Here is a 26,502-nt window from a genome sequence, read left to right on the forward strand (position 1 = left end):
TACTGTTCAGTTTCTCAGCTTCTCAGCTGCTGCTTTCAGCCCAGTTTCTTAGCTTCCAACTCCCTGCTTGCTAATTAGCAAATGCTTCAAGCAGAAAAGATGTGCCAAATATAATCTCTCAGCTTCCAGATATTGGCCCTTTAAGTTCTGGCTGCTTTGATAGTTCTCCAGTGACTTGAAACAGATTTTTAAAATATTTCCCCCAGCCGTTCTAGTTGTTTTGATGAGAGAGTTGGTCTGGCAGCTAGCTAATCTGCCTTTATCAACAGCAGAAATCCGACCTTGGAGTAAATCATATAACTTCTTGGACCTCAGTTTTCTCGTCTATAAGATAACTATGGTCCTCCCGATACTTATCATACCAGTAATATTGAGAGGATCAAATAAGATAATCTAATGGAATAAATTTCCTCACCTGTATGGTATGGAGATATAGTCTGTATGGCCCAAAATACTTTATAATTTCCTTTTATGGGGATATAAGGCATCTGAAAGTGATACCCTCAAATAGTTTAAATCTCGGTTCATTCAAGAACTGCAACTCAACCAGGCTACGAATGGGAAGAGCTAGTGAGTGGCATGTAAATAGTTGAAATAGTTACAACATCTCACCACTTCCAAGAAATTGTATTAAGGAATATAACATAATAATATAACTGTAAATTAGCTAAAGCATTGCTGCATGTATATTCAAGGGGTGAAATCTCCCAGACCTTCTCTCTAGTAAAACTAGCTCTGTGGGTAGTTCTTTGCTCCTTTGGGTGAAATCTTGGGTCCTGGCCTTGAATTTTCTGTTCACTCTCAGTCCTTAGCTTGTAATATCTCTGTGTCTCTTTCTCTCTCTTCAGTATTTTAAAAGTTCAGTCTTAAGTAAAAGTTACAAACTTTACCTAAGTCCACCATTTTTCTTCTTCTTTAGAACTGAGAAAGGGTGTGCTTAGCTTCTTTATTTTCTTGCTCCTCCTTCCCCACCCTCTGAATGCCTCTGGCTCCTCCAGGGTTTGGGAATGATGGCAGAAAAGAGAGGTAAGGAGTGGAAAGTTCTTTTTGGTCTGATACGGCTGTGAGTAGGTATCAGGGCTTTCTGTACGTGGTGAGTATTTAGTGCTGACTCATTCTCTGTGGGTGTTTTGGAAGACCTTCCCACCTTATTTCTTAGGATCTCTTGATGTGGGTAAATGTACCTCTCTGACTGGGCTGTTGAGTTCATCTCCCTCAGCCTCTTAAGAATCTAGTGGTCAACTCTCTTGGGGTGTCACTTCACCCCTCCAGAATTCCCTTGGACTGGGTCTAAGACCATCCCCCTGGCCAAATTGCTCTTGCGTACTCAGACTTTCTTTGTTATGAAAAACGGGGTATGAAAGACCTCTCCAAAGCATCAGTCTTTCTTGTTCAACTATTAGAGCAGTGATCTAACTAAAAGTTATTGGATATCTCAACACGAATTGGACGGCAGCTTGACTGGAGGGATACATATGAAGCTCTCTAAGTAGCCCAGCTGAAGCATGCCTTTCCTTAGACATGAGATAGGCGGGACTCACAGCATATTGACAACTATTGCCACATACTATTTCCCCCCAAAAATAAGACCTAGCCGGACCATCAGCTCTAATGCGTCTTTTGGAACAAAAATTAATATAAGGCCCGGTATTATTTTACTATAAAACCAGGTCTATAATATAATATAATATATATAATATAATACAATATAATACCGGGTCTTATATTAATTTTTTGCTCCAAAAGACGCATTAGAGCTGATGGTCTGGCTAGGTCTTATTTTCGGGGAAACACGGTATCCTATCAGAATTCTCTCTCAGTCTCTCCAATCTTTTTCATACACTGGCAATCATACCCTGGTTTCTAGACACCTTCACAAGTTATTTTTGGTGGTCTTGTACCTCATTTTATTAATATAATGTGGGTGTATTGGCACTTAATGTCTTGGGGTCTTAGCCCAAACAGATAGGGTGCTATTTTTATGTCCTATTACATATGCATCAGCAAGCATGGTATAATTTTCGCACATCAAAGTCTCCCGGAACGAAGAGCTGCTTTGCCTCTCTAAAGTTTGTATTGTTCTTAGTTAGCCTGGCCATTGATGTTCTCAAGATGCCATAGGCTGGAGAGGTAAAGGTGAGGTGCTGCCCTCAAGTGGTCTTACAAGCAAAAACAATGAGGAGTGGGTGGAGAGAAAGAACAGGAAAGGGCTGAGCTCACCCCAGACACTCTCCAGGGCTCTGAGGCATAAAGGGTGAGGAGTTTTGGAGGCTTGTGTCAACAGAGGGGTCAAGAACTAGTGAATATGGATTATCATCTTTAATGCGGCCCCATTTGTAGCCATAATAAAATGTGTGGCTTGGAAAATGTGGGTTATGTACAAAAAAGAAAATAAAAATCACCTGTAATATACCAATTTTCCATTCAAACGTGCACACACACACACACACACAGATACACACCTGTGGAAAATTGGTATAATACTTTAACAACATATCATGAATATTTCCTTTATTTAATATCTTCCAAAACATTTTTAAATGGCAGCCTAGTTTATTCCATTGCATGGCTATGTCATAATTAAATCAATTTATTTTTGGATTTTCAGGTAGTGAAGTTCTTTCCGATTATATGTAACCCCATAATGAATAACTTGCAGTTTAAGTTTTTGTGAACAGCTCTGATTTTGCTCTTGTGATAAATTAACAGAAGTGCAATTACTGGGTAAATATCTATTTATCTATTTTTATGTTCCCAATAGGCATTGCCACATTTTCCTTCAGGAAAATTGTACTTATTTAGCTTCCACCAAAAGTATATGGGTGTTTCTGATAAAGGCCATTGTATATGAAAATTTTTGTTCGGTGAAAATTATCTGGTATTGATGATCAGAACCAGGGCAGGTCCAGGCTCGGAGCTCTGAGTTAGAAGGCTGCCCTGGCAGGAATCCCCAAGAACAAGCCTCCTCAGTTCAATGTCCCGAGGTGTAAGTTCTCGTTGGTGCCAGGCGCTGAAGGAGACACCAACCATGTAAGACACTGTACTCGCCTACCAAAAAGCTCCCTCAGATTTTGCAAACGCACACCAAAGCAAGCCCAGCACACCAAAGCAGGCCCAGCGACAGCGTGGCCTAAGACCCTGGGGCAGAACCCTTCCCACCCCTTCCCAGGCTTAATTTCTTCCCCATTAAATGGTGACACAATTCCTGCCCTGCTAGCCCCTCTGGGCTGTCGTGGGGCTCCAAAGAGATAAAAACGTGAAGGAGCGTGGTGCACTCGTATAGAATTATAAGGTGAGGGAGAGACACGGACCCTGCAGCACAGGAGGCCGGGGGCGGAGACGCTCAGAGCGCGCCGGGGCGGGGCCACACTGGTAGGCGGCTCAGGAGGCGGCACCTGGGCGCGGTCCTCCGGCCCCGCCCTCCGCACCGCCCCCTCGCAACCACAGGCCCCGCCCCTCGCCGCCCCACACCCCCAGGCCCCAAGTCCCTCCCCCGGCGGGCCCCTCCTCCGGCCCCTTCCGGAAGCGCTCGCGGAGTGTCTCCGCATGGAGCGCGAGCTGAGCGCCTCCGAGGCTACCCCTGCCGCGGTCGCGCTCTTCGCCTGGGTACGTGGCTCCGCCCCCGGGCCGGGGCCGCTGGGACTGAGGGTCGCACAGACGCCGGGAGCTCCGGGCCTCGGCGTGGGCTGTCCTGGGCTGCGCAGCTGAGGTCCGATCCCGGCTCCAGCTCTGGGTTGGAGGATCCTGGGCTGGGGTCTGAAGTGGAGAGGGCGGGGAGGGGAGGGTCTTCACGCGGTGACTTAGGGGGCCTGCTCGCTGGGGGGGTCCGGACCGGAGGGGTTGCGGCGCAGTGGGAAGGACCTGTCTCCAGGGCAGAGCGTCTGGTTCGGCGAGAGCTCCGGGAAAGACCGTGGAGGCCTCTGGAGAGAGAGGATCGCCCCGTCGGGCTAACTGTGCTCCCCACCCTCCCATTGCCTGGAGGATGGAGGCCTCTCTCCAGCCCTACCCCAGCCTGGCGGGAGCATTATTTGATGTGAGGCCTGCGGTGTTTGGCGGCGCACCCGGCGGAGACCCTGCATAGTTACTGATATTCCGCTGTGACCGGATCTTGCCTGTATGGAGGCGTGGGAGTCTGCGCTGGTGTTGGTTTGACGGGCACACTGAGAGACTAGAGGCATCTTTTTGTCTCTCGTGGTTGGGAGAGAGGAGGGTCTCTGCACCGGCGTGTGTGGCAGGCACCGACCAGATGCACGGGAACAACCAGACGCAGTGTCGTGTGGTTCTTCATAGCCCACATGCCAATTGTAATGAAATGTATAATTTGTTAATGTCAGGCTCCTTGGCTAGAATGTAAGCGTGGTAACGGTGGGTACCGTGCCTGTCTTGTTCACGGTGCCAGGGTCCTGCTTGTTGTAAGGTGCTCAGTAAGTATTTGTTGACGAATGAATGAATGAGGACCTGTTGTGTGAGAGCTAGTACGTGCTGGTCTTTTGAGAAAAGCACCAGAGTGAAAGACTTCCAACTCTAGTATTGGGTGGGGGGAAAGGGAGAGAAATACCTGTATTGCTGTTAAACCAGGATGTATTAACTAGTTGGAAAAAACAGTAAGTATCAGTACAGGGAGCGCTTGTGTGTAAGACTGCAGACTGGCAGGAGGGAGAACGTGGTGTGGCCCGAGGTAGTCTGAGTATCTTTGAGCTGGGGGTGGTGTTGGGGATTGAATGTTTGCCTGGCCTGGGTGCTGTCTCTAGCTTTTCCTAGGCCAGAGACTGGTCTGTGGGGACAGAGAAACATCTGACAGAAAAAGCCTTTCAGATAGGGCCTTGTCTGTACTGAAACAAAAAGGCTGTCGAATCTAACCCCTCTGCTGTGCTGGGAGGCCTGACGGTGTGTGTTCTTCCGGCTGCATTAATGTGTGTGGAGGGGTGTATTAGTTTGCTCTGCTGCCATAACAAACTACCAGAGACTGGGGGGATTGAACAATGGAAGTTTATTTTCTCACAGTTCTGGAGGTCAGCAGTCCAAGATCAAGGCGGCAGCAGGTTTAGTTTCTTCTGAGACCTCTGTCTTTGGTTTGCAGATGGCTGCCTTCTTTCTGTGTTCTCACGCAGCCTTTTCTCTGTGTGACAGCATCCCTGTGTTTCTTCTTATAAGGACACCAGTCACGTTGGATTAGGGCCACATCTTTATGACCTCATTTAACCTTAAGTACCTTTTCAAAGGTCCTATCTTCAAACACAGTCACATTCTGAGATAGAGTTTCAACAAATAAATTTTTGGGGAACACAATTCAGTCCATAACAAGGGGATTTACCTCCTTGGAGTTGTGTGTGTGTGTGTGTGTGTGTGTGTGTGTGTGTGTGTGTTTATGTGTGGTGTAAGGAAGGGAGGCAAATACAGCTTAATAAGTTGTACTGAAATTTCCTTTTGTTTTGCTTTATCATAGATTTAGGATCTCTTGCTGCATTATAAAAATTTGGTCCCATAACTTGAATTCCATAATGCTGGTATCTGACTTTCTGTTCAGCAACCTGTAGCCTTGGTAATGGGGCAGCCACGGAGAACTCAGGGTTGACAGAGAAATCCTGTGCATTGCCCTCCATGTCACAATGGAAGCTTTTCATTTAATCTTTCCTAGATGGGGACTCATAGGGTCTTACATTAATTCATTATAAAATATATGCAACTTTCTCTGGGCCAGCACAGTTTCAGATGCAGGGGAATAGCAGTGAGCAAAACAAAGTTCCTGCCTCATGGAGTTTACTTTTTAGGAGATGGACAGTAAACAAGTAAACTTGCAATGTCAGGGAGTGCTATGAAGAAAGATAAAGCAGAAAAACAGTGAGGAAGTGACAGTGTGCTATTTTAGGTAGGGTCATACAGTTAGCCTCCTGCTAGGTGAGCTCTGGGCTGCTTCACCATATGTCCTTTTTTCTTTATTTTTAGAGACACAGTATAGAATAATGAAAGGAGTGGGCATCCAACGTATTGCCTACCCAGCTATGTGACTATGGAAAGCTACTTAACCTGTCTGTTTCTTCATCTGTACAATGACAGTAACAGTGCCCACCTCCTCTGTTGTGAGACGTAAAGATGAATGCCCAGCACACGGAGAAACACTCAGTGATTGGTAATAAATATTGCCCCCTTGGACCTCTGGGACTTGTGTCCCTGCCATGGCTTGCTCTTCCAGCTTGGAGTCCTTGCAGCCCTGGACAGCTGTAGAATAGACCACAAGGGGCAGGGGCTTGTATTTTTTGTCGTTATTTTAAATCTCTTTTCCTCATTCAGGTGTTCTTAAAAAACGAACACATTTTAAAGGTTTTATTACTCATCTTTAGGAAGACCCAGCCAGAAATAGATACTTGGAGAAATTATAAGGATTTTTGAAATCATAATAAGATTCTCCTCACAGGTTCACAGTCCCTTATCTTCCATTTCCAATACAAAAAGCTCTGAACACCCCAAACTGACCTGACAGAAGGCTGTTTATAGTTTTTACCCACTTATTGTGAATATGTGTACCGTTTCCTGCAGAAATAATACTGCTTTGCTTATGGGGTGCTGCTCCCAGCCCTTGCAGCAGTGTATATGATTTATATACCGTATTACTTTTCTAAAGTCCATAAAATTCTGCATCTGAAATATATCTGGCTGCAAGGGATTAGGGATTATGGACCTTTATTGTATAATAACAGCAATAGACGTATTGCTCACCATGAGGAGATCTGTTCCCTTACAGGGATCTCATACTCTTAGAGTCACAAAACATAGTACTTGGAAAGGCCCTGAGAGATCGCTGCCAGCTTCTTTCACTTACAGATGAAATAACAATGATGTGCCCTGCTGGAGGGTTCAAAATTCTTTGTTACAGAAAAAGTCATTGCCAGTGTTTCCAGTGAGGGTGTGGGGAGAAGGGACAAGAAGTAGTCCCAGTGTATTTCCCACCCACTTTGTTCCCATTTCCCCTCATTATTTCTGTTCTTAGCCACCCCAGGTAATTAGCTTTTCTCAGAAGGAACTCCCATGCTGTCCCCAAAAGCAACATACGGGGGTTGGGTGGGGGCCTTGGAAGGGGAAGGGGAGGCGGATCGTTGGATAAGCTATGCACGCTAAGGGCTCCTTTCACGTGGAAACTGGTGCCCTAGGGGTGGGGCCACCGGCTAAGTGTGGGTCGCGTATAAGAATGAACCTATGAAATCGCATCTGTTCTAGGCTCTGAGATGTTGTCAGAGTGCGAACCATAAGGACAGGTAAATAATCATTGCCTGTGGGGGTTCTCATTCTTTTTTTTTTATTTTTTTTTATTTTATTTTTTAATTTATTGGGGTGACAATTGTTAGTAGAATTACATAGATTTCAGTTGTGCAATTCTGAATCACATCATCCATAAATCACACTGTGGTGTGTTCACCACCCAGAGTCAGCTCCCCTTCCATCACCGTACATTTGATCCCCCTCACCCTCATCCCCCACCCCCCAACCCCCTTACGCTCTGGTAACCACCAAATTACGTTCCCCAGATTAATTTTCAAACCCCGTGGCCATCCTGTGGTCACCGACTGCCCTCCAATCCCCTCACCCTCCCCCCCACCCCCCACTCCCCCCGCCCATCTAGCAACCCTCAGTTTTTCCTCATTGTCTCCCAAACAGTTTCTGATTAGTTCATTCACTTCTCATTCTTTTTCATCCTTGGCTTATTTTATCTCTAGGGTGCAAATAGCTATGGGCAACTTGGCCTTGGCCATAAGGAAGATATGCTTTTGCCTCAGCAAGTGAATGACTTCTGTAAACCTGGACGTGTCAGGAGGATCACAGGAGGAGGGGGCCACTCTGCTGTTGTCACAGGTAACTTCCTTCAAAAGTAGATAGCCCCTCACTTTCTTATTTAGACCTTCCCCCTTAGGGAGTCATATTGCCATCTTTTAGCCTTTTGCATTTTGCAGAGGAAAACAGTTTTAGGAAAGAGCCGAGGTACCATCAGAGAGTCCCAGACTGTCAGGCTGAAAGGACTTCAGAGATATTCTAGGCTCCCCCTAGATGTCCTTCTCCTCCCCCAACCCCATCCCTGTACACCAGTGAGGCTTGTAAGGCTTGCGGTGAGATAATGAGGCTAAGAGAGTCAGGCGGGTTGAGAAAGGTGAGTGCTTTATTCTGCGTCCCCGGGCGAGGTTCACTGGTCCGCAGACTGGCCGGTGAAGTCGCGCCCAGGGCAGAGCGAGGGAGGCATATATGCGATTTTTGGGGTGGGGGTTGGCTGAGTGAGGTGGCAGTTGGGCAGGACCCCCAGCGCAGGTCGGGCATGGGCAGCCACATCCGGAGTTGTTTATCGCACCAACGGTCTGCTGCCTTTTCGGGGAAATGCCAGGGGCCCCAGTTTCCGTCATGCGAGGAGGGGTCTGACTTGGCAGAGGGGTCTGACTTGGCTCCTAGCCACTTTGACCATGCCCGTAGCTGACCTAACAAGGCTCAGAGAGGAAAACTGATTGCTTAAGGTTACAAGACAAGTTAGTGGCAGAGTTGCAACAGATAACACATTTCATACCATATATATTGCTGTTTAACTTTCACATATGAGTTAGAGGTCTTTGCAATTAGATTGAATATTCCTTGAGAGCAAGAACTTCGTATTTTCCTAATTTCTCTCCCAGTACCTAGGATAGCATTTAACAAGTTCTGTTAGGTTGGTGCAAAAGTAATTGTGGTTTAAAAGGTTAAAAATAATTGCCAAAACCATAATTACTTGTACACCAACCTAATACAAGTGCTACAGTATTGTGAAGGAGGGCATATTGCGTCCTGGTTAAGAACATGAACTCTGAAATCAAACTGTCTGGGTTCAAATCCTGGTTCTGTTATTTATTGGACGTGTGGCCTTGGGCAAATTAGTTAATTTTTCTGTGCCAGTTTCCTCTCTGTTACACGGAGGTAATAATGATGGATGAGAAGAACCAATGAGTTAACAGGGCTACATTATGACTTTGATGGGTCCTTGGCATTTTTGCCCTTGTGGACCCCTTCCTACATAAAGGACTGTTAGAAATTATATTTTACAACTATATTGATATAAAGATGAATATAATCCAGGCAGGATTTAGTGTCTTATATTTATTCTTACATTTTTTATTTTTCTTATTTTAAAAGAATTTAAAATTCAAACATTGTTGTGGTCCTCTAAAAGTATTATAGGCCCTAGACATTGTGCCGAAAGGATAAGTCAGCCCCCACAGAGAAAGAGCTTAGACAATACCTGGCACATTCTTAGTGCTGCATAAAAGTTGGCTTTTGCTGTTATAGTAGACGCTCAGTTTGGTGATTGGCCACTGCTATAGGACTTGGAGCTTCCATTTAGGTATTAGATGTGAGCTCCTTGGCCCAATGCCATTTGGTCCAGTGCACATGAACACACTTGCTTATTAACATGGGTGGGAAGAAAGTTATTGAGTTTGTAACTCCAAATAATTAGTGAAATCTTTTGCTCACTTTGGCAGTTGTAATTACCCCTGTGCATACTGTCACCAAAGCCTTTGTATTTTGCAGATGGAGGAAGCCTTTTTGTTTGTGGCCTGAACAAAGATGGGCAGTTAGGGCTTGGCCACACAGAGGAAGTTCTGTATTTTACTCCCTGCAAATCCCTCCTTGGCTGTCCCATCCAACAGGTGGCCTGTGGCTGGGACTTTACCATTATCCTCACAGGTGAGTTGCCTCCTAGGTAAATCTTTATCACCACAAAGGCTTTGGGTGAGAAGAGCTTGATGGTGGTGATGCTGATTAAATGAAAGCCTCTTTTTGTTTCAAAGCACACAAATGTTCTCTCTGGTTGTTAAGGAAAGTTGTGGATTGCCTTTTGCAAGGAGAGTTTAACCAGTAAAACTTTGGACTGGAAAACTTTTGCAAGAGACTAGGGAATGAACTAGATCACCTTTTGTGGCCACTTCCTATCCTAGAAGTTCATGATAGCTGTGTGGCTGGGCCAGCTGACCAGGACTCCTGGCCACAGAGGAACATGGTGGGAGTAAGAGGAAACCAGAGGTTGCCACAACAGTGATAGCACCTTTTTCCCAGTGAGAGATTTCAAAATAAGTATAGTTGGGCAGAAGTGTTCCATCTCTGTGAAGCCAGATAGCAGAATAGGATGTAGAGGGATGTGGGCAAAGGGTTAAGAGAATACATTCAGCCCTCTGTATCTGTGGGTTTTGCATCTATGAATTCAACCAACTGCTGATCAAAAACAGCAGTACAGTATTTTGGATCCACAGTTGAGAATCCATGGATGCAGAGTGTCAACTGTATTCATTGTTCTATGCTACTTTATATAAGGGACTTGAGCATCTGCGGATATCGGTGGTGAGTGGGGGGTCCTGGAGCCAATCCCCCCACAGATATCAGGGGATGACTGTAATGCAGTACTTACTTTGTCAGCTGACTTTTTCCTGGAAGCAGTTTTGTCCCATCCACCTTGTCATTCTGAATTGAAAGGACCATCTGTAGTTTCTGACTACGCTCCCTCTTTGCCAGTCCTCTGGCAAGGGCATCTTCTGACCAGTCACCCCCGCCTCAAACCCTTGTGGATTGTCACATGCATAGCTCACATCCCAAGCCTTTTAGCACATGGCCTTCAGTGACTGTTCCTTATCTACCCCTATTGTTGCCTTGTCTTTTATTCTCCACATTCTCCATGCTTCTCTTTCTGGTAATACCAAACAGTACATTTTGTTCTCTGTCTGGAACAATCCCTCTTGTCTCTCTGATGAACCCTTATCCTTCTTTAAAACCCTGCTCAGGTGTCACCATCTCTCTTCTGTGAAGGGCTTCCGTAATGTGTCTTGAATTTGATGGTAATTATTAAAATCTAAATAATAACTATCGTTTATGAAGTGCTTATTGTCAAGGTCCTGTGCAGGGGTTGTAGGGAGTCAGTAGATAACACTCTTTCCTGCTCATATTTGGAACCAGTTGTGAGAAAGGTGGAGAACAGTCAGATAGGTGGAGATCAAGCTATTGGCTTTTTACTGATAAAGGCTAAGTTGGAGGACAGAGTTAATTTTAATTGTCAGGCCAAGTAGTTCTGCTAATACTCCTCTGATCCAGAGACTTACCCCCCAAACTTGTGGCCTTCCCCATTAGGAAAACCCTTCCTACGTGTCAGACTACCAGTGTCCCTGAGAGGAAGGTGCCAAGCCACACATGTGTCCTTCCTTCCTTCTCCCAAACTCACCAGGTGGTTAGGTTAGCCGTCCTCTGCGAGAAAGTGGTGAGTATGGGGAAGACCAGGGAGAAAGGCCTGGGCTGTTATAATAATGGAAATTGTGTCACATGGAAACATGAAAAGGGAGGACTCAGAGCCCTCCCCTGCCAACGCTAGGCACGGGGCTAAATGCTGCGCACAGGTGTTCATCCTGACTTAGGTAGTGGAACGGGCAGGCCGTGTAAAACAGCCCAATGCCCACTGGTTTGATTCCTCGAGGAACAATGAAAGCAGCGAATGTGGTTTGAATATGCTGAAGCACAGGGCCCTCCCTTCCTGATTTAGGTATTTATATTTTGCAGAAAATGGTCAAGTTCTGTCCTGTGGCTCTAACTCCTTTGGCCAATTAGGAGTTCCTCATGGGCCTCGAAGATGTGTCGTTCCCCAGGCCATTGAGGTAAGGACAGCACCTACTATTCTGCTTCCCTGTGTCCACTTAGAGCGTTTCCAGGGTATCACTGTTATCCCTCCCCAGACTACAAGGCTCACTGGGTCCCTGAAAACCCATGGGGTAGTTAGGGTTGACGTTGAAAAACTTTGGTTTTTCTGGGAATAATTAGGTTGTGGGGATGGAGGTTGTGAGTGAAAAAAATCTGTTCGTCTTCGCCACACATTATTCATTTTTGTGAGCTAAAACAATAAAGGTCATATATCTTATAAAGACAGAATGACTTTTTACAATTCTAAAATTGGTAATAATGGGAACTATGTTAGACATAGGTCCAGCTAGAAGGGACTTACTTACCTGAAGATCCGAAACTAGGCAAATGGTGTAGGCTAGTGCTGTCCAGTGGGAATAGCATGGAAGCCACATATGCAATTTCAACACTTCTAGTAGCATCATTTAAAACAGGAAAGAGAAACAGGTGAAACTAATTTTAAAAATAATAACTACTGAGATGTAATTCACCATAAAATTTACCCTTTAAAAATGTATAATTTTGTGATTTTTAGTATGTTTATAGAGATGTGCAACCATCACCATGATCGAACCTTGGAACATTTTCATCACGAGGAAAGAAACTGTGTACCTAAGAGCTGTCACTTCCTGGTCTCCCCTCCCCCCGTTAATGTATCTCTGGATTTGCCTATTTTGGGCATTTCATATAAATAGAATTATATAGTATCTGGTCTTTTATGTTTGGCTTCTTTCATTTTACCTTATGTTTTCAAGTTTTATCCATGTTGTGGAGTGTAGGTGAAATGAATTTTAATAACTTTTGAATTAATCCACTGTATCCAAAATATTATCATTTTATTTTATAGGCCATTAATATAAAAATGTATTAATGCGGTATCTTATATTCTTCATTTTATACTAAGTTAAACTCTGGTGTACGTAATTACAGTATGTCTCAATTCAGTCTTGTCATATTTCAGTTGTTCAATAGCCACGTGTAGCCAGTGGCTACCATATTGGACAGCTTGAGTGTTAAAGAGGACTCCTGGCCCTGGTTCAGAGCTCTTTGCCCGGCATTATACTTAAAATGTACAAATGTATGTGAAGTCTGTATTGTACGTGATCACAATAGGACTATGGAGTGTTAAAAACTATATTCTGGGATCTAAAATGAGTTTTGCCACCTAAGCTGCTCCACTGCTATCTAGTTCCCTTAAACTCTGACTCTGAGTGGGAGCTTTATTTTCACTGGAGAGAGTTTGGTCTGCTCCTATCATCTTGCTGAATTATGATTGCTAGTCTGTCAGGTACTACATGGGGTTATGGTTTCCATGATGTTATAGTCTCTGTGGGCTGCGATAGCGAAAATACCACAGAGTAGATGGTTTAAACAACACACATTTATTTTTCGCATTTCTGGAAGCTGGGAAGTACAAGATCATGGCACCAGCAGATTAGGTGTCTGGGAAGGGCCACTTCCTGGTTCATAGACAGCCACTTCTTGCTGTGTTCTTACATGGCAGAAGCGACAAAGGAGCTCTCTGGGATCTCTTTTATAATGGCATTAATCCCATGCATGAGGGATTAATGACCTAATCACCTCCCAAAGACCTCACCTTCAAATACCATCACATTAAGTAATAGATCTTAATATATGAATTTCGGGAGAACACAAACATTCAGTCTATACCACATGTTATGCACGAAAGTCTAGACTAGTCCCTGTTGTGGGAAGTGTAACTGCTTCCAATTATAAACATGGCTTTTTAAGAACCTACATATGAGTTATAATTAATTTAGCTAAGTCACATGACTAAAGAAGACAGGGGAACATGGTTAAAGTATGTTAGATAACAGAATCAGGAGGTAAAAACCTTTTGACAGGCTGTATCCTATGGAACAACGAGAGGAATGTGCCAAAGTGAAATATAATAGAAATTCATTCATTTATTTAATAGTAACTATCATGTCTAGTGCTGTGTTTAGTCAGTGGGGACAAAGGTGAGTATGATCCAGTCCAAGCATTTGAGGATCTTATAGTTCAATAGTACATGTTAGACATAGAAACACCTAAATGCATTACCATGTTAGAACTATGCTAGGTGCATGTATAGCCTCAGAGCAGGGGGTACTGAACTCTTTCTGGGGGAAGGGAGGGTGAGAACAGGCTTATGATGACTATTGAAATTTGAGTAGAAGTTTACCTGGCTTAAGATGGAATGCATAGAGTAGGTACAAAAGAAGAGCGTTCCAGATGGAGGAACTGTGTAAGCAAAGGTGTAGGAGCAGAAAACAGGAGGATTTGGGGTACTGCAAGCTGTTTAGTTTAATTGGAGCATAAGGAAGTGGTGGAAGTGCCAGCGGGGCAGAGGTCAGTCGGGGAGGTAGTGTATGACAAATGGTAAAAACAGTGAGGTAGGGAGGGGCCACATGGGGTAATATGGAGGATGGATTGAAGGAAGATTATTCGGAAAGCTCTTGCTAAGAATTCAGACAAGAGATGGTCCGAACTAAAGCAGTGGCAGTGGGGATGGAGAGCAAGCAATGGAGGTGAGTTGAAGATGTTGAAGAAATTGAATCCACATGTAAAGCCCTTTAGGTAGTTTTGGGGAAAAAAAAAAAAAAGAAAGAAAAAAATTTTAAAGGACAACATGTTCAAACTGTATTAGCAGTAAGATTTGGGCTTCCCCAAAGACCTAATGTGATCGTGGGCTGCATTAACAGAAGTATAGTCTCCAAAAGAAGGGAGGCCAGAGCCCTGACCTTTGTGGTAGTCAGACTGCATCTGGGACATTGCATTCTCTTGTGGGTTTGGTGCTTAGGCCCTGAGCATAAAAGTGACTAGGACTCAGACACTGTCCTTGAGGCTCCTAAAGTTTAGAAAGATACTGTGGACTTGTAAATAAGCTAAAGTGGTAAAGCTCCGCAGGGGCTGGGATTGATGTAGACACATTCCCTTTCAAAGAGGGAGATTGACTAACCACAGTGTATTTAGAGGAAAGAAACCAAGAAGGGAAGGGAATTTGAAATTGGGTGACTGATGGCTGATGGAATTGGGGATGTTTGGCCTAAAAAAGAGAGATGTGTTAGATCTATTGTGATGTAATAAATTGCCTTAAAATTTATTAGCTTAAAACAACAAACCTTTATTATCTCAGAGTTTCTGAGGGTCAGGAACTGGAAACAGCGTAGCTAGCTGGTCCTTCATGAGGTGGCAGTCAAGATGTCAGCCAGGGCTGCATGCTGTCTGCGGAGTGCTCAGCTAGGCTGGCGGATCCTCTTCCATATTCTCTCACCTGGCAGGGGAGGCTTCAGTTCCTTGCCACATGGGCCTCACGAGAGGACTGTTCAGACGTGGCATCTGGCTTCCCCCTTGAGTGATTTGAGACAGAGGCCAAGCAAGAAGCCTTGATGCCTTTCATCACCTCATCTCTGAGTCACTCTTCACTTGCTTTTCCTGTTCACTAGAAATAAGTCTCTAAGTCCAGCCCACATTCCATCAGGGGGAATTAAGCTGCACTTCTTGAAGGGAGGGGGGTCTCAAAGAATGTGAGGACCTATTTTTAAACCACCACAAGACATCTTAGAGGACATGACAGCTGTCTTCACATATTTGCAAAGCATTGTCAGCAGCTATAGGCAGATAGGTTTGGCTCCACCGAAGGAAATAAACAGACCAGTGCAAAGATGGAACAGGCACCTGGGGAAGTGGTAAGCTGTGTCACGGGAAGTAGGTGTTTGGCAGGGGTTGGGTGGCCACTTGGTGGGATGTTGTGGAGAGGTTTCTAGTATTGGATGGGGATTGGACTAGATCAGAGGTCCGAAAACTAGAATTCTTGGTAAATAAAGTTTTATTGGAACACAGGCATGCCCATTCATTTCTGTATTTTCTATGGCCCCTTTTATGCTACAATGGCAGAGTAGTGGGATAGAAATTGTATGGCCTGCAAAGTCTAAGATATTTACTATCTGGCTCTTTATACAAAATGTTTGCCAATTCTGCCCTGAATGACCTTGAAGGTCCCACCCCTCCCTGAGAGGTGTTGTGATCTGGTATTTTAAAAAGAGTTTTGTCTTTTAGGGGCGCATATGGAGGTATTTGTGGATGGATATATTGGGGGTTAGGGGTTCTGAACCAATCAGACATGTAATGAGGACCATGCTGCATTTTGGGCATCAGTTGCATAACATTTTGTAGATGGATGATTTCGAGATCTCAGTTCATTTCTTTGTTTTGACAGGTGCTGAGGGAGAAGGTTGTGAGTATTGCTGCTGGACTGAGGCATGCATTAGCTGCTACAGGTGATCATTTCACTTTTTGTCTTTTTCAGTTACACTTGATATTCAATATTATATTAGTTTCAGGTGTACAGCATAGGGGTAAGACATTTGTATACTAACGAAGTGATACCCCTGATAAGTCTAGTACCCACCTGATATCATACATAGTTATTGCAATATTATTGACGATATTCCCCGTGCTGTACTTTACATCCTTGTGACTATTTTGTATGATGGTTGCCAGCTGGGAGGATGTCTTTTGTGAAAAAGGTGAAGGGATTAAGAAGTACAAATTGGCAGTTACAAAATAGTCATTTCACTTTTATCTCCTAAATAGGCATGGAATAAGGAGAAACAGAGCTTTAGAAGAAGAAATAAACTTTAAAGAGTAATTCAGAGTGTCCTGCTATGCTGCACATTTGACTAAAAGGACCCCAGTTCTGTCAGATTAAGTCCTCGCTCTTATGACCCATTTAATCTTTATTATCTCCTCATAGGCCCTGTCTCCAAATACAGTCACGTTGCAGGTTAGGGCGTCAACATGAATTTTGGGGGGACATGATTCAGTCCATGACAACCATAGTTTGCTTAACTAGCCACCCATTGAAGATCATCTGGTTGTTTCCAGTTTTTGGCTATTAAGAATAAAGCTATAAACATTTGTGGACAAGTTTTTATGTGAACATAAATTCTCATTTCTCTGGGATAAATGCCCAGGAGTGTGATTACTGAGGTGTATGGTAGTGATTACATTTTAAAAGCAGCAGCTTCTCGCAGAGATTAGCAGGGCTGGAGAATTGCCCATCATGGATTTACTTTCCCCTTTCTTACCAACTTTCCATAAAGGCTAGTCTTATGTGCACATTTCTGTCCAGTTGCAAAGCAGCACAGTTTCCATTATGTGTTTAAGTTCATTGTGAGTCCTCCCCTCCCCCATTCATTTTGTAAATATTTCTGCACTTATTTCTAAAAGATAAGGACTCTTTCTGAAAACATTACCAAAATTCCATCTTTATCCCTACAAAAACTTAACAATAATTCTGTAATTTCATCAAATGTCTAGTCAGTATTTAAATTTCTCTGATTGTCTCAAAAATATTTTTTTTACAGTTTGGATCAGGATCTGAATTAGGTCTATACATTGCAATTGGTTGATATGTATCTCAAGTCTCTCTTTTTAAAAATATTCCTTTAGACAGTTTTTATTGTGATAAAATACACATAGTAAAATATACCATATTACCCATTTTTCAATATACAGTTGAGTGATTTTAACATTATTCACATTATTGTGCAAATATTACACTATTTATCTCTAGAACTTTTTTCATCTTGCAAAACTGAAACTCTGTATCCACTAAACAGTAACTCCCCATTTCCCTCCCCACCGCTCCCCAGCCCCTGGCAATCACCTTTCTACTTTGTCTCTATGATTTTGACCACTCGTACAGGTACCTCATATAAATGGAATCTTACAGTATTTGTCTTTCTGTGGCTTATTTCATCTAGCATAACACCTTCAAGGTCTATCCGTGTTGTAGCCTATGTTAGAATTTCCTTTCTTTTTAAGGATGAACAATTTCATTGTATGTATGTACCACATTTTGTTTATCCATGCATCTGCTGATGGACACTTGGGTTGCTGTCATGTTTTAGCTATTGTGAATAATACTGCTATGAACATGGGTGTACAAATATCATTTTGAGATCCTGCTTTCAGTTTTTTTTAGGATATATACCTAGAAATAGAATTGCTGGATCATATAGTAATTTTATTTTTAATTTTCTGAGTAACCGCCATACTGTTTTCTATAAGGCATGGGTGTACAAATATCATTTTGAGATCCTACTTTCAGTTTTTTTTAGGATATATACCTAGAAATAGAATTGCTGGATCATATAGTAATTTTATTTTTAATTTTCTGAGTAACCGCCATACTGTTTTCTATAAGGGCTACACCTTTTTACATTTCCACCAATAGTGCACAAGGATTCCTAAATTTCTCCATGTCCTTGCCAACACTTGTTGTCTATTTTTGTTTTTTTTTAAGCAGTATATATCCTCCTGGGTGTGAAGTGGGTATGTCATTGTGGTTTTGATTTGCATTTCCCTAATGACTAGTGACGTTGAGCATCTTTCATGTGCTTATTGGCCATTTGTGTATTTTCTTTGGAGAAATGTCTGTTCGATTCCTTTGCCCATTTTTCAATCAGATTGTTTTTTGTGTTCAGGTTTAGGAGTTCTCTATATATTCTGAATATTAATCCTTTATGAGATCTCTAAAGTCTCTTGTAAGTCTATAAATTCCTTTTCATGCCCTCGTAATTTATTTGTTGAGGACATTTTAAGTTTTGTTTTATCTCAACACTGTGCTCAGTTGTCATCACTTATATTTCACAAAGCAGGCTTGACTGTTTACAGCCTAAAGGCCTGTAGGTGAGAGGATATCACCAGAGGAACAGAACTGTAACGTCGCTGTTGTGTGATGGATCCTAGTTACACACATCTGACTGCAGGCGAAATATAGAAAATTTCATCTATTCATTTGTATGAGGTGCTGGACATGGGTACATGAATTAGATTCAGTGAACATGGAAATAAAAGGCCATTCCACTGAAATAGTGGCTATTAAGAAGCTATTTCGTAGTCATAAATTTATCTGGCATTAGGAATCTTTGAATTCATCTTGGTATAGTAGAAAGGGCACCACATTAAGTAGTAGGAGAGCTGAGTTCTAGTATTTTCTCTGCTACGTACTAGCTCCCCATATGACCATGGACAGATTCCATCCCCTCTTTAGGACCTAGTTTTCTCATTTAGTAAACGTGAGGAATGGACTTGATAATTTTCAAGGTTCTTTCTCGCTTGGTCTAGAGTCTGAGTGGTCCTTTCAGGTTAATCATGAACAAAGTGTACCAGTAATGAGACCCTGGAGGAGTGTCCTGGAACTTTCTAGAGGGAATTTTACTATGTTGGAATTTTCTCTGATGGTCTCAGATTGCACTGAAGATTTGACGTGTGATTGGCTTGGTGGTAATCCCTATGACCAGTCAGAGGACCCTTGAAGCAATAAGCTTCTCCATAATACATGCGTTCACAGAGAATGAACTGGGAACCTCCCATAGGAGTGAGGTTCAAAGAGCAATTTGGTCTTACCAATAATCATTTTCTCTTTTTCTTCTGCTCCATTGGGAAGCGAGTGGCATCGTGTTCCAGTGGGGAACTGGTTTGGCATCATCTGGACGGCGGTTGTGCTCTGGGCAGACACTCCCACTGTTTTTGACAGCAAAGGAACCGAGCAGAGTGACAGGTAAGGCCCTTATTTCTTCGGAGTGCTCTATTGATTCTTTGTCAAGAAGTGGAGACACAGGCACGCAGAAAGTGGGTAAATGGAGTTTTACTTTTGCTGTTTCTTGGTCTCCCTGTCTTAACTCTCACTCTTAATCTTGTTGGAATTTTTGTGGGCCCAGTAAAAGCACCCCTCTTTGCTGCCAGAGTTTGGAACCCTTTGAGAGATAGATGCAAGTCAGGTATGTGGAGATCAAAATGGTAGCTCTAGAACTGTTAAAAGCTAGGTTGGAAGACATGACTTAGGTGTTTGGAAATAACATGTAGCAATGGTGAACTTTTAAATTCTGAATCCCAGAGTGCAGTTCCCCACCACGCCCTGGAGCAGCTGCGCTGTCCGTAAGCCCTAAGCCTACTGCACAGCTGAGAGCACAGGAGGAGGCGCCCCCTGTAGGCAGGTACCCAAAGGGAGAACCCAGAAGGACTGTGCCTCACACGCCCAGTTCCTTCTCCCAGAGGAAAGCAGGAGGGGGTGGGGCGGGGGCAGAGTGTCCCTAGGGAAATCTCTCTACGTGGGCACATGAGGAGTACTTAGCAAGTGTTCTTCCCACAGGTCTGTTGGTCAAGCTTTTGTTGGTCAGTTAGTCTGTAGGACTTTCTCTTTTTCTCTCTTCCATGCTGTCATTTTCATTCTCTCTTTCTCTCTCTCTCCCCCTCTTTTCTACACTCACTGTGTGGACCTTTCTGTATGAGTATATACTACCATGTCTCCATCTCCTCTTCTTTCTTTCTTCCTCTTTTGCTCTCTTACTTTGTGACTCAGTTTACTGGGTGTTGGCTGTCGGAAAACCCTTTACAGGAAACCTGTAACTACTCTCCTCTAGCTCAGAACAAAGGAGGGGTTTTTGAGGGTGGTAGGAAGCAGGGGCGGGTGGGAGCAATGCACCAGATGGTGGGATCATTCTGATTTCCCTAAGTCCTAGAGGCTCTGCCCTTCATGGGGGTGAGGTTACCCACCTCGAAGCCCAAGGGTAGAGTTGGAGAGGGTACTCTTGGAGGAGAAGGGGGCACTGGATGCTGGATGGCAGTCTACATCACATGATGTTGAAAACATTCATAATATAAGTTCATACTTCCCAAACATGTTTTCCTGCCTCACCAGGGTATTCACTGTGCCCTGGGCATAGCCTGCCTTCTCATTCTTCTGTGCCTTTGGGCAAACTGTTACCTCTTCCTTTTCCTTCCTGTTCCCCCTGGGAAAATCCTGATAATTTTTCAAGCCCTAGATCAGTGTAGCTTTCTCCGTAAAGACTTTTCCCTCTTCTTGCTTCCAATGCTTTTTTCTCTCGTGTGGATAGCACAATGTATTATATTATTATGAATTTATATGTTTTCTCACACGCTAAAGAGTATGAGCTTTTTAAGGGCAGGTACGGTGTCTACTTTCTATTTTAACATAGAAGCTGTAACTAGAAAGAATTAGAAATGTTTTTATTTGATTTGATTGAAACGACCTGTTTGGGATTTGCTCAGGGCGCAGCTTTGATTCATAGTTGATTTGGGGGAGTTTTCTTTTTTTTTTTTTAATTTTATTTTTTAAATTTATTGGGGTGACAATTGTTAGTAAAATTACATAGATTTCAGGTGTGCAATTCTGTATCACATCATCCATAAATCACACTGTGTGTTCACCACCCAGAGTCAGCTCTGGGGGAGTTTTCTGATGAGACCTTAGAATAGGTCTTTCACTTTTCATTCTGCCATCTTCACTTCACTGCAATAGGTTCTGGAGCTGTACCCTGCATGTCCCCATGCTCATCTGGCCACTGGGGTCCCAGCGCTTCCTCTCGGGTGAATGTGGCAGACACATCTGCTTTGTCCCTTTCTCAGTCCAGAGGATACTTGAAGGTGTGAGGGGCATTTTATTAAGGTAGTACTTAATTAAACAGAAGTGTCAGAACAAAGAGTCATAGAATAAGACTGCGTTTCTCTGCTATTAGACCAAGTGACCACAACTTCTAGCAGGGCTGATTTGTACTGTACCTTGTCAGTGAAGGCAGTGTAATAAAGGGAGGAAAGTGACGTATTTGGAGGTGGAAGGCAGGTTCAAATTCTAGTTCTGTCCGTGTGTTGTTAGCAGGCCTGGGTTTGTATTTCAGTGACTGCACATTGATAGCAGCTGAATGTATGAGATGTGATTGTTTCTAGGCCCCCTCAGTGGATAGAGCTAGGAAATATACATGTACACACATATTTATACATATACACACCTATCTCTTTGTATCTGTCTCTACTAGAAATTATGAGTCTACATTGATTTCTCCAGTTACAATCCAGTATCACATGGTCAGTTCTAGCCTTCTGTCTTTTCATACCTGTGTCTTTCCTCTCCTGATAGCCAGCATACGTACTTGTTCAATCCCCTGGTGTTCACCAGTCGCCTCACCATGTTAGCCATCTGACGGGCCAGTGCTGCCGACTCCCACCTGCCGGCACTGCGGAGAGTTTCTCCCAGGCCCCGCCTGAGTCCCTTCTCTGCCCATTTTGTTCTGTTATAAATGTTATTTCAAAAGAAATTTTTTTTTGTAGGCCTAGAGAATTCTAAAGCAATACGTGTTGCTGCTGGCTCACATCACTCAGTTTCACTAACAGGTAGGTACCCGCTCTTTCGGTGTAACATACCGTTCAGAATTCTGTATGTTTCTACTTCAAGTGGTGATATTGGCATGCAGAGGGAAGAGCATAGGTTTTGGAGTCAGAATTCTGATGCCACCACTGCTGTGATCTTAGGCAAGTCACTTAATCCTCCTGAGACCATTCTTTGTCTATAAAATACTTTGCGGGTAGTTCTGAGAACTAAATATGATAATACATGTAAAACACTCACATGGACTTACTTACTTTCCTCTGGATTTGTTTTTTCTGTTGTACAGTAGGGATTCTATATTCGTATGTCTTCCTCTCAGGGTAATTGTGATTGTCAAATCATTTAACCAACAGTAAATTTCTATGTCCCATATTGTTACCTTATCTATCTAAATTATTTTGGTGTCTAATATAACTGTCTAAGCTCTCTACCTGTCTATTCTCTCTAGCAGTTTAATCTCAAACCTATTTTATCCACCAATATCTTGCTACTTCATTTATTTCACTGTTTGCTCTTTCTGTATTTATCTACTCTCTTTTTTAGTTTAAGTATATATCTATTTTTATTTATCTTTCATCTTTGTATCTTTCTATCTAATCTATATATCCACATATCTCTAAGTCTAGTTATGTAGATATTTTTCTAATCTATTTTATATTTTTATATATTTCTCTATTCCATCTTTTTGATCTCGCCCTCTAGCTAATCTTTTTTTTCTCTCTCACACTATACCTGTTTGGCTATGCATCCATCCATATATTTGACACACCCAGATAGTACAGTATAAACTTTCTACTGACAATGCAGCATTTTCTTGAAGGTGAAGGTTATCTTTTCCAAAGGTTATCTCTTTCAAAGCCACATTGCCCTGCCCTCTGCTGGTACACTGAAGACTATAGCTCTGAAAGATTTGTTTTGGTAAGACCTCTCACTCAGAGTTGAATGCATAACATTTTTTTCTTTCTTTCTTTTTTTTTTTTTTTAATTAAAGTTTATTGGGGTGACAATTGTTAGCAAAGTTACATAGATTTCAGGTGTACAATTCTGTAATACATCATCTATATATCATCTTGTGTGTTCACTACCCAGAGTCAGTTCTCTTTCCATTACCATATATTTGATAACATTTTTAAGCAAAGGGAAATGACTTTGATGCATTGTGTTCTCAGTGTTTTACGTGGAAATTCAGGTGTGCACACAGTAAATGTAAATTAGTAAATTAGTGCTGGCTGCATTCTTCAACATCAATTTTTTAATGCATTCCAACTGGGAAATCGGTCCTGTTTCCAGAGCACAGAGACATAATGTGAGTTTAAATACTTTACAAATTCTGAACTACAGATAATTTGTTATTTAATGAATTTAAAACAACCACCAACAACAAAATACCTACTTTTAGCCCGCATCTCATCATAAGTAGATTTATATATACCGTGTTTCCCCGAAAATAAGAGCTAGCCGGACCATCAGCTCTAATGTGTCTTTTGGAGCAAAAATTAACATAAGACCCGGTCTTATTTTGCTATAATATAAGACTGGGTCTTATATAATAGAATAGAATAGAACAGAATGGAATAGAATGTTGGATATAATATAATATAGTATAATATAATATAATACAATACCGGGTATAATATAATACTGGGTATAATATAATATAATACCAGGTCTTATATTAATTTTTGTCCCAAAAGGCTCATTAGAGCTGATGGTCTGGCTAGGTCTTATTTTCGGGGAAACACGGTAGGTTGAAAGAGTGGAGCTGGAATGAATGCCAGTTATAGACAGAAGGGCTGAGGCCCTAGGGCGAGAAGTGACTTGTTCCTGCCCCTCTGTCAATGAGGGTGGGGGAAGGCATTCTCTTCTGAGAGTAAGAGTAGGCTAAGAGCTGTTTCTACTCTGTTCTAATTAATTTGAAATGGCTCGCATTATATAAACCTAGAGATTTTCTAATTGCTTGCTAACATCAGTTTCAAAAATCTTGTAATTAGTGAAGTTGCTTATTTCATATGTGGAGTATTTTTATTAGGTTTTTTAATTAGATGTTGAATTAGATGTTTTTATTAGATGTCGAATTTTTATTTTATTGAGATGTAATTTATATTTAAAATTCACCCCTTTGAAGTGTACAATCTAGTGATTTTTAGTATATTCACAAAGTAAAGTGTTTTTGGATATTTTAAATATCAGTTGAAAATTGTCAAGATGAATACCCCTTTTTCCCAGTCCAGTTCAAGCTGTTAACACACTGGCACTGTTATTCAGTGCTCTCTGATCTTTTCTCTGGAGTTGTTGAAGATTATGTAACTATTTGGCATTGCAGCAGAATTTAATTTTGTAACAGTGTAGTGATCTGCATGTGGAAGACGTTTGTCTTTGCAAAAAGATGGTTTAGACTTACTAAACCAAATGAAGGCTTATTACAGATACAGGCTTCTGGTCAGCGGCATGTTGGTAGCTAACCAGGCCCTTTAATAGGTTGAGACTTTTCTGAGGCGCTCCTTCCTCTGCCTTCTTGTAAAGGATCCTCATGCTTTGCATGCCCTGGTGAAGTACAGGGAGGTTGCCATCTCCCTGGGCCTGAAATACACCACAGAACTGCGGAATCTCAGTGCTGCAAGGTCACCTGGGTGACAGAAAAGCTCACTGATTTACAATCTCTCATCTTAGACTTGATGAAGCAGAGGCTCAGGATGTGAAGTGACGTGCCCAGTGTCAGAGTGATGGAGCAGTAGCTCTGGGACTTGAACCTGGAATCTTGGTCGAATGCCGTTTAATGATACTATCTGGCTTTCGGTCAGTTTTTGAGAATAGTCTAGCCTGCCCTAGGACAAGCAGTACTGTAAAGCTTTGTTGGGAAGTCACAACATGCAGTGGAAGCAGAAGACCTGGCTTCTAGTCCCATTTGACTTCTTATTAGCCATGTGATCAGGAAAGTCATTTAACATCTCTGAGCCTTAATTTATCTTCTAGAAAAAGAGGGCTGTCTCATAGAAGATAATGTGAGCCACATTCCAAAAAGTAAAAAGAAACAGGTGAAATAATTTTAATAATGTACTTTACCTAACCCCACATATCCAAAATATCATTTCAACGTGTAATCAATATGAAAATGATTAATGATTCTACACTCTTTTTTTTTTTTAACTAAGTCTTTGCAACCCATTGTGCTTTTTTGTCTTATAACACATCTCAGTTTGGACTAGCCATATTTCAGATGTCCAGCGGCCACATGTGTGTACTGGGTGCTATACAGTGCAGTGTAGAACCTTAGAATATTAGGGTTGGAAAAGCCCTTAGAGGTCATCCAAGGAGTCACAAACTGTAGATTCAGAGGCCCAGTGATAGCCTGTGGCCCCATGTTGTTTGGCTTCCAGTTAAAGTTTTTTGAATGTGAATGCCTTTTGGATAAGCACGTGCCCTCTGGTTTGTCGTCGTCACCCACCAGTCTCTCTTTTCCAGTGTCATTAGTTATACTGTCTGCCCTTCTAGATCAACATCCAGTTTTTAGCTGGTGAAACTAAGGCTTAGAGAGGAAGTGATTTGTCCAAGGTCAATAGCTAGTTAGCACATCCAGGAATAGAAGCCAGAGTCACTTGACTCTGAATTTGCTTGTTTTCTACTAAATCACAATGTCAGTCGCATTCCTTCTTATATCACAGGATTATTGTGAGGTTCAAGAGAGCTTAAGTGCTACGCAGATGTGATGTGGTAGCATTATATTGTCTGCTGGACAGGGCATGTGGTGAAATAATCTTATATTTAAAAAATTTAAGCTTAACAAATATATCTTTTTACCTGTTATTTAAAAAAGTTAACATTTTTTCCTAACAAAAGGTAATATAATCCTTTGTTTAAAAAATGTAGAAAATAGAGAAACATATGTCTGGCCCATGGTAGATGTTGAATAAATATTTGTTGGATGAATTAATGAAAAAATAAACTCACACATTCCTATTCCTTGACAAACTACTAAGAACATTGGCCTTGTTGGCTATTTATAGACTTAAAAAAACTCCTATATGTTGTTATGCTATATATCTTGCTTTGCTTTTCTTAACATTGTAGCATAAGAATAATACAACTTCTTTTAACCACTTATTTTTCAGACTTGTGTTATTTCCCATCATTTTGGACTAATATTCCTTCACCTCTTTTGTTCCCCTTCCGTTTGTTTAAGATGCAGGAAAGCTGTATGTTTGGGGAAACAACAGGCATGGGCAACTGGCTTCTCAGGCTGCGTTCCTTCCTGTGCCCCAGAAAATAGAAGCGCATTGTTTTCGGAATGAAAAGGTCACTGCTGTCTGGAGTGGGTGGACTCACCTGGTTGCTCAGACAGGTAAGAGAGCAGTAGAGAATTTGTGGTTGGTAAGAGCAGCTGGGGGACAGCTGTCTAAACAGCTATGAATGCTCAGGAGTAAGTAGGTTGGTTTTTATTGATGAAAAGCTTTTAGGACTAGGAAGGGGAGGACCTGGGATCGGGTTCTACAATCAGCCAGATATGTGGCTTTCCTCTCTGGATCGCAAGTTTGCACCCAAAAAGACAATGCTGGTTTAGGTTACTGGCCCTTGTCCATGAGGTTTTGAGAAGGAGCCCATTGCAGCAAGCATCACCCAGTATGTTGTCCAGGTTTTTG

General features: G+C 42.4%; 1 protein-coding gene across 10 annotated transcripts in view; it reads left to right on the top strand.

Moving 5' to 3' along the window:
- The first annotated feature begins 3,462 nt into the window (after window positions 1-3,462).
- Window positions 3,463-26,502, top strand: part of SERGEF (secretion regulating guanine nucleotide exchange factor) — a 195,864-nt gene continuing 172,824 nt past the window's right edge. For 5 of the 10 annotated variants that reach the window (XM_033120001.1, XM_033120003.1, XM_033120009.1 and 2 more), the window contains exons 1-8: window positions 3,463-3,606; window positions 7,713-7,848; window positions 9,541-9,696; window positions 11,551-11,645; window positions 15,890-15,950; window positions 19,127-19,240; window positions 21,808-21,870; window positions 26,046-26,204. In XM_033120001.1, coding sequence (XP_032975892.1) covers window positions 3,547-3,606; window positions 7,713-7,848; window positions 9,541-9,696; window positions 11,551-11,645; window positions 15,890-15,950; window positions 19,127-19,240; window positions 21,808-21,870; window positions 26,046-26,204 — 844 coding nt within the window. In that variant the 5' untranslated portion in view covers window positions 3,463-3,546. Of the gene's footprint in view, window positions 3,710-5,946; window positions 6,131-7,712; window positions 7,849-9,540; window positions 9,697-11,550; window positions 11,646-15,889; window positions 15,951-19,126; window positions 19,241-21,807; window positions 21,871-26,045; window positions 26,205-26,502 lie in introns of all 10 variants that reach the window. The other 5 variants (XM_033120004.1, XM_033120005.1, XM_033120006.1 and 2 more) reach the window with 5 other exon arrangements.

Source organism: Rhinolophus ferrumequinum, chromosome 11 (assembly GCF_004115265.2).
Source record: "Rhinolophus ferrumequinum isolate MPI-CBG mRhiFer1 chromosome 11, mRhiFer1_v1.p, whole genome shotgun sequence".
Taxonomy (NCBI): domain Eukaryota; kingdom Metazoa; phylum Chordata; class Mammalia; order Chiroptera; family Rhinolophidae; genus Rhinolophus; species Rhinolophus ferrumequinum.